We start from the raw sequence: 7698 nt of genomic DNA on the forward strand, positions 1-7698 counted from the left end.
TTGCACATTTCAAACTGCAATAGGGTTCACCACACCCTTCCCACCTGTCAATTTTGCAATTCCTGACACTTTGTACGAATGAAATTGTATGAGGGTATGAGTGTGGTAGGGTATATGATAAGACCAGGACTGCATTTCCCAAAAAACATTTAAGTAGTACTCAAGCCTAGTAGTAGGTATAAGGCACACCGATATAACACATCATTAAATGTTTAAACATACAATAATTTTATAGGATTAAATAGATTTTTTTTTTCTCGCACACACAAGTAAAATTCCAGCACAAAGTGCATGTATGAGGTTAAATAGTGTACGTATGTATAAACTTTTAGCCATGATGTGAGACCTATTTCCGATGTATTGCCAAAGGGGCACCTCATACATACTACTATAGGCAGTGTCAGTGTAGTGCATGTATGATAGACAGCACACTAACATATTCCACACCACACAGGCCGGCACCGACTACCTTTTTGGGCTCTGGGCCTTAAGAGGCACTTGGCAAGAGATGGAAGGGGAGCCATCCGAAGGGAAGCCATGGGAAGAGAATCCCTGAGAGACGCTGGTCTTGCATGCCCTGAGTGAGGCTGGCATTGGAGCTAACCTGCTCAGGCGTGTTCAGAAACTGGTCTATGTGCTTTGGGACTATTCTGCCTTTTGTGGACATAATTGGAAGAACTTGGGACTGTGAGGTATCCGTGTGGGGTCCTCCACAACGGTGAACTTAATAGGAGAGCCAGTTTGAAGACGGCTCAGGACTGTGCTCTTCCGTCATGGGAGGCATCTGTTTGTGCTGGCCCAGGGTTTCAAGGTAAGCTTGGTTGCCCTTACACCACATGAATGTAGTAGAATCATACATGCTTACGGCCACGTCAAATGTACACATCTTTACTGTTAGGAAAGTTTTTGTTGTAGGAATGTTGGGAGCCGTTAACTTCCTTACAACTACTTAAGAGTTTTTTGGGAAACACAGCTCAGGTTACTACACTGTAGGCCTACCACAGCCTCCTCTTCCTGCAGTCAGTGCATGGTCATTAGCATCACTTTGTTGGCGAGTTCATATCTCTCTCTTCCCCACTCATCTCCTTTCAATCTGTCCTCTATATATACAGTGTATAAACAGCAATAATGACATGGTAATGCTTTCTTTTACAGTGCAATAATTACCATGTACTTTCTGGGTAACAACAGGGTAACATAGAGAACTTACATGGTAGGTAAACAGGGAGTAATTACAAAGTACACAGAAAGTACACAGTAATTATTTACAGAAACTGTTCGTAAATGAAAGCATTACCTGCCTTTTATACAGCAGCCTCCTCTTCCTGTGGTGTTTCCAAATTCATCAGCATCATGCCGTTGGAGATGGCCGACGGGGTCCCGGCGGACCCTTTGGAGCTCTTCTGCATGCTGGTGACATCTCCGCTGGTCTGCTGCTGCTGCTCGGCGGCCTCGACCTTCTGGAAGAAGCTCCTCATGGTGGCCTGCAAGTAGGGGTGTAAATCAGAGCCTTCATGACGATTCGATTCTATAACAATTTCTTAGGCCAACAATTCGATTAATTTCGATACTTAGGAATGCTCCATGATTCAATTAAATTAGACACAATTCAAATCAATGATTCATGTTTTACCTTCCAGGCTAGACTTATGTGTATTTTTTAAAAATAGGTTAACAAAATCAGAAATATCTGTATGCATTTTATTTGAGGAACAACGTTATTACAGTCACAACTCTCCTGTGAACGACTCGCTTAATTGAATCGAATTGCATCGATACAAATCGATTATTATTTACACCCCTACCTGGAAGTTGTTGGTGACGAAGCAGTAGACCACGGGGTCCAGGCAGCTGTTGAGGCTGCTGAGGGTCACTGTGATGTGGTACGCCACTACGTGGTGAGGCAGCTCTGGATGGAAGTAGACCAGCACCTGTCATGTCAATCATGAGAATGTGTTAACATTTGTTGCCTCTTTGTTCAAGATGGGCCCGCCGGTGGGGCCTGCCCTGCTCACTCTTAACTGTAAAGACTCAGCCATCATCATAATAACAATACTGCTATAGCATTACCGAGATCTTTAAAGGTGCACTGTGTAATATTTTTTGCAGTCTCTTGCTTTCCAGAATTAATGCTGCCCATTCAAAAATGTTACCTTTTTTCACAATTACGTACTTACAACCACCATCAAATTCTGAATATTCTTTATCAAATTCTGAGTATTCTTTATGACTGGGAAAAGGCACTTTTCAAACATGAAAAGGCGGATCTTCCTCTGTACGCCATTTTGAATTTCGAGAAATATACATTTTTACCTGTGCTTTGCTCATACTAGTAAAATATTAGTTCATTATTTAGTAATATTCATGAAAACATCAAATTTGGCAATAGGCCGCAGTTTCAATGAGCAGCATGGCTGCAATACCTCCTCTGTCCACCATCCTACACACCGATTAAGACTTTGTTGTTACAATTTTAGTGACAGTGATGTTACAATAGAGGCTCTGCGGAAAGGGATTAACTCACCAATTATGACCATCTTTGCGTGCACATTTGTTTTTTTCATGTGTTATATGATGCTATGTGCCAGATTTGTGTAAGTGATGAGTTTGGTCTGGGCATTGCTTAGCAGTCTCCTGTTTAGCAACACAACTTTGTATCGACCACGTGGGAACAAAAGTAGCCATGGGAGGTTTGGCATTAACCAAATATGTAAGACCAACACGACATGTGTTGCTCTAGTGCAGGGGTCCCCAAACTTTTTTTCTCTGAGGGCCACATTATCGTTTCTGACTGTGATCAGGGGCCGGGATCAATCATGTGGGCTGTATACTAGGCCACTGCCTGTTATAGCCATAATTTCTAGCACGGCAATCGCCATTACACGCTGAAGAAGGGCTCTGCCCGAAACGTTCGTAGGCGAATAAACAGAGAAAAATCTGAAGAGTGCTGTCCTTCGCTTCCTTCATTCATAATTTCTAGCACAAAATATTATTATTATATCATTATTGATTTGCAAAAGAAGTGAGCACATGTTCTTCAATTTGAAATACCACAGGTTTTCCTTATAATTTCCAATAACCATGAAAAAATAGCAAGGAAAGATTAGATAACTAGAAAAGCACCCAGAGTGTGCAGACCTCCGCCAAGGATGTTGATACTACTGTGCACATATATGAGTGTATGATTTGTTTAACTTTTGTTTTGAGAAAGTTGAGGAAGTTTGCCATTCAATATAATATAAAGAGAAAGGAGGATTAGAAAGTCTAACCGTTCGTGTAACCGAATCCCAAAAGTTTCCACTGCGCATCTCCTTCTACATCCCCCTCCCCCAACGACATCAAAACAACCTAGAAACAGACCCTGAACGTCATACAAAATACACGTTTTTTGATGTTGATGAACGTCGACCAAAATGCAATAGCCTGTGCTTTTTGTAATGAAGGTTGTTTGTAATTCAGGTGCTGCTTATTAACTTCTCTAAATAGGCTATAGAGTGATAGCTTTAAGCCTCATGACAAATTAAAAGCAAATATCGTTGTCAATTTAAACATCCCTCTCAGACTCATGGCGAATGTTTTAGGCTAGGTTATAGCAATCGTAGGCCCTATTAACCTAATCTAGCCTTATGCGCAAAAGGTAAAAATCAACCTACTTGAAAGCTTGTAATCACGCGCTACTGCAGCCTAATTAGTGAAGGGAATGTAATGTTTTTGACCAACAGCACTAAACAACCAAAGAAGGGTTAGGCCTATTTGTTTTTCCTACGATGGTATGCATTATTGTCATGGGTCACTGTCTGGTCTTGGCGCTGTCGGCTGAAGTGCATTTTCCTCTCCGTATTCACTATTCACCGTTGTTAATCAGTTCACGTAGGCCTACATTGCTGTTGCGCTTTGAGGTCCATCTCGCAACTGTTAACTTTAAATTCAGTGAAGGGGGTGTAATGCATTTGACCAGCATTGTGAACTTACACAGCCACAAATTCCATATTTTTGGCGATGGTAGGCTACCTAATTGTCAACCATCTCGCAACAGTGCACATCCACTTCACACACATTTTAACTTCAACGAGGGTGTAGCCTACAGGTTGCCAGCTGATGAGCAACTTTTTAGGTTGATGTTGGAGCGTCAAATGAGACATTCGCAGCCCGTTCCGTAGGCAAGGCTACTGCTTAATGGCGCAGGCAAATCCGTGTGGAATATTCCCGGTGCTCGGCCATTATGCATCCTGTCGGGCATTGTGATCCCTGTCCATCTCGCAAACAACTTGGGGTTCACTTTAAATGTAGCTAAGGGGATGGAATGAATTTTACCAGAATTGTGAACGTACATTCTTATTTTGGCAAGGGAGCCTAATAAATTCGACAGCATTGTGAACCCAAGTCACAGTCCACAAAAGCATTGTTAACGTACACGATCACATATTCCATATTTTTGACAACGTAATTAATTAGACAGAATTGCCAACCTAAACTATCTGCGGGCGTGGTCACTGTCCATCTCGCAACAGCAATGATAAAAATAAAGGCCAACAATCACAAATTCCATATTTTTTGGCAGCGGTGGTAATTCATTTGACAGGATGCTGCCTGCGGCTGAGCAACATTATGAAATGCACTTGGCGTTGGAGCTGGGGAGCTATTTTTCTTCCCGTGTAGAAGCGCTGAATGACAAGGGGGAGGCATTCCATGTGCTCAGGGGGGAGGAGGGAGATGTGCTCAGGGGGGAGGAGGGAGATGTGATCCAGACCTGCCCCCCGCCCTGCACACTGCAGTTGAACATACTTGGAGTGAAGCGCAGGCACGCCAGTGCTCTGTGCTTGGGAGCTCGCGCGCATCTTGTGGCAGGCAGTGAAATAGCAGGGAACGAACGAACGAACAAACAGGAAAAAAATAGCAGGGAACGAACGAACACAGACAACACAGAGACTCAGGTGATCACATAACCTCCTGGCGGAGGTAAATATAGTGATTGACAGTTTAGGAGTGATAGAAATGTTAGGCCTGTTTATATTACAGTGAGATGAGAAACTATCAAGACAAGAAACTTCTGGTGATTAACACTAAGTTAGTGAAGATTTAACTGTAGGAAGGCCTGTTGATAAACAAAATAAAATATTTAAAAAATATATTTTATCTTTTTTTTCTGTGAGGATTGCTTCTTTGGGCCAGTTCAAATGGTGAGATGAAGAGAGGTGGAGGGCCGGTCAAAGGGGCCTGGCGGGCCGCATCCGGCCCCCGGGCCTTAGTTCTTAGGCCCGTTCTAGCGTGAAATAACACACCCTTTATTATTACTATTATTATTATTATTATTATTATTATTATTATTATTATTATATTATTATTATCATTATTATGAGACCTCGGTTTATTTCAAGAACATGGTTAAGTGATAAACCTGGATAAGTTAACCTACAGGAAGTGGTAGCCTATAACTGACAATAGATGGCCCACAGGTGTAATGAAGCTATGAAAACGAGGACTCCAAGCCCTTCTAATAGATGATTTACCACCACTTCATGGATAACTTAAGCTGGTTTTCTAACGAGTCAGGTTTTTGGAATACTCCGCAGTCTGACCTGCCGCACGTGGAAAGGCGTGAAGCAGATGGTGAAGATGACCAGCACGCTGGTCAGCAGCTGCACCGCCCGGCGCCGTCGCTCACGGCTCTGCTGCATCAGGTCGGGGCTGGCCAGGGCACGCACAATGCGTGCCGTGAACACTACGATGATCACCAGCGGGATGAAGAACTCGAACAGCGTCAACGCCAAGAGGCACGTCAGGCAGCAGGTCAGGAACGAGTAAGTAACCACCACGGCGAGCAGCCAGATGCACATGCACGCCATCTTGGCCACGTTGGGGCTGCGCCACTTCCTGGAGGCCTCCACCTGCACAACATGGCATTATACAAGTAAGTAAGATAACCCGCCGACTTGAACCGTTTTTCACATTTGTGCAGTATGCATTTGCATGTTCACTCTACAACCCCCTGTGACAGGTTAGGTTTAGGGATGGGTTTGGTCTGGGCACAATTTCGCAACAAATTCGCTGTTTCGCTGCAGAAGCAGTTTCAAAGCAGAAACGTAGCTTGAAAGGTTAGGTTTAGGCATGGTTTTGATCAGAGCACAGCAGAGCATTTTCACGTTTAGCAACAGAAATTCGCCATGGCAACAGAAATTCGCCATCAGGGTGGGAAAACTGACAACTTTGTCAGGTGACAAAAGCGCTTTCCCATGGCGTCGAGGACCATGACTTAACTTGCAAAGGCATCGCACCTCAATGTGGAATGCACTGGCGTAACATAGGTCTACATACACCTTTACATGATGCCAGTCTGACCTGCACTATGGCCAAGTAGCGGTCCACGCAGATACTGGTGAGGAAGAGGATGCTGCAGTACATGTTGACGAAGTAGCTGAAGATGTGCACGTAGGAGCAACTCTCGCACCTCCCGCCGCTGTAGTAGAGGATGATCCGCGTGGGCAAGGAGAGATTGACCAGGAGGTCGGTGATCACCAGGTTGATGGTGTAGATGACCGAGGTGGTCTTTGGCTTGGTGCGGAAACAGAAGACGTACAGTGCCAGCGTGTTGAGGGCCATCCCGACGGTGAAGATAAGAGTGTTGATGACCACCAGTGCAATCCAAAGGCTGTAGAAGTCATTGTATAGTCCCTTGTCCAGGTGTGCCAGGCGACTCAGGTAGGGGAACTCTTGATGGGAGAAGTTGGAGAAACCGATGGGGCACAGGGTGGTACTGGTGTTCGAGGACAGCGGCCTTGTCATGGCTGAGGAACCCTCCATGCCTCTGTGACTGGTTTGATACCTGATCAGAGAGTAAACCAAAATATGTTATAGGGCTTATTACTAGAACCACAATGCCAAATCTGTGACTTATATGCCACAAATGAGAAAAACAGCATTTTCAACAATGATAACAGACAGGGGTCACTTAGGAAAAGCTGTTTCATTAATGCAAAGGTGGTGCCACCCTCTACAACTGATTATCTATGAACTGATTTCAGAATCCATGTCATTTAGGGCCTATACGTTCATACATCAACTAAAGATGAGATCTAGGAGGTGAGCTTTTGGCACTTGGCACTGTTTATTGAATATCATTCCACCTACTAACTGTACTCTACCAGTTCTGCCAAATGGATATGACAAGTCATGAATAAGGGCACTGAAAAAAAGTTAACAGTTACTCAGTGATCATTACAATGATCTCTGGCTGGTTATCATTCTGCTCAAGTCAAGAGTAAGTCATTAAGACCCTTCAAGTATTCTCTCTCAGTTCTGCTTGACGGGTTAAGTCAACCAACTTGATTTTCTGTCCTTCAGCTGCTTGCCACTGCTTCAGCAAGCCTGAGGGATGATCAGAGTGTGGGAGCCACTAGCGGCTAATACCATTCTCTCTCTCTCTCTCTCTCTCTCTCTCTCTCTCTCTCTCTCTCTCTCTCTCTCTCTCTCTCTCTCTCTCTCTCTCCGCATGGGAGCAGAGAGGAGAATGATGAGGAATGCTGTGCAAATAAATAGTCTTGAGTGGATCTCAGGCGTGACCTCAATAGACGCAGGATGTATGAGCTCACAGACCGTAGATGCCACACAGCAAATGTTCCAGCAAGCAATTATGTCACACAATGCAATAAACCAAACTTGGGGAAAAGTGAGTACTATATGCATATACAGCAGCAGTAA

The 7698-nt window shown here is 44.1% G+C and overlaps 1 protein-coding gene across 1 annotated transcript; it reads right to left on the reverse strand.

The window, feature by feature from the left end:
• Positions 1–1304: 1304 nt before the first annotated feature.
• gpr20 (G protein-coupled receptor 20) lies at positions 1305–6801 on the reverse strand. The gene is made up of 4 exons (XM_063199968.1): positions 6340–6801; positions 5580–5888; positions 1806–1931; positions 1305–1484 (listed from the first exon to the last, which is right to left on the reverse strand). The coding sequence occupies exons 1-4, from the start codon at positions 6799–6801 to the stop codon at positions 1305–1307; spliced, it is 1077 nt and encodes a 358-aa protein (XP_063056038.1).
• Between the last annotated feature and the right edge of the window lie 897 nt (positions 6802–7698).

The sequence above is a fragment of the Engraulis encrasicolus genome, chromosome 5 (assembly GCF_034702125.1).
Source record: "Engraulis encrasicolus isolate BLACKSEA-1 chromosome 5, IST_EnEncr_1.0, whole genome shotgun sequence".
Lineage (NCBI taxonomy): Eukaryota > Metazoa > Chordata > Actinopteri > Clupeiformes > Engraulidae > Engraulis > Engraulis encrasicolus.

Bases quoted from the DNA above. Each gene is read 5' to 3' on its own strand.
- gpr20 (XM_063199968.1), bottom strand. From the start codon at position 6,801: ATGGAGGGTTCCTCAGCCATGACAAGGCCGCTGTCCTCGAACACCAGT. The intron at 5,889-6,339 runs GTCAGACTGGCA...CATGTTGTGCAG, and splicing joins GCTACTTGGCCATAGTGCAG to GTGGAGGCCTCCAGGAAGTG. The intron at 1,485-1,805 runs GTAGGGGTGTAA...CCCTACTTGCAG, and splicing joins TCGTCACCAACAACTTCCAG to GCCACCATGAGGAGCTTCTT.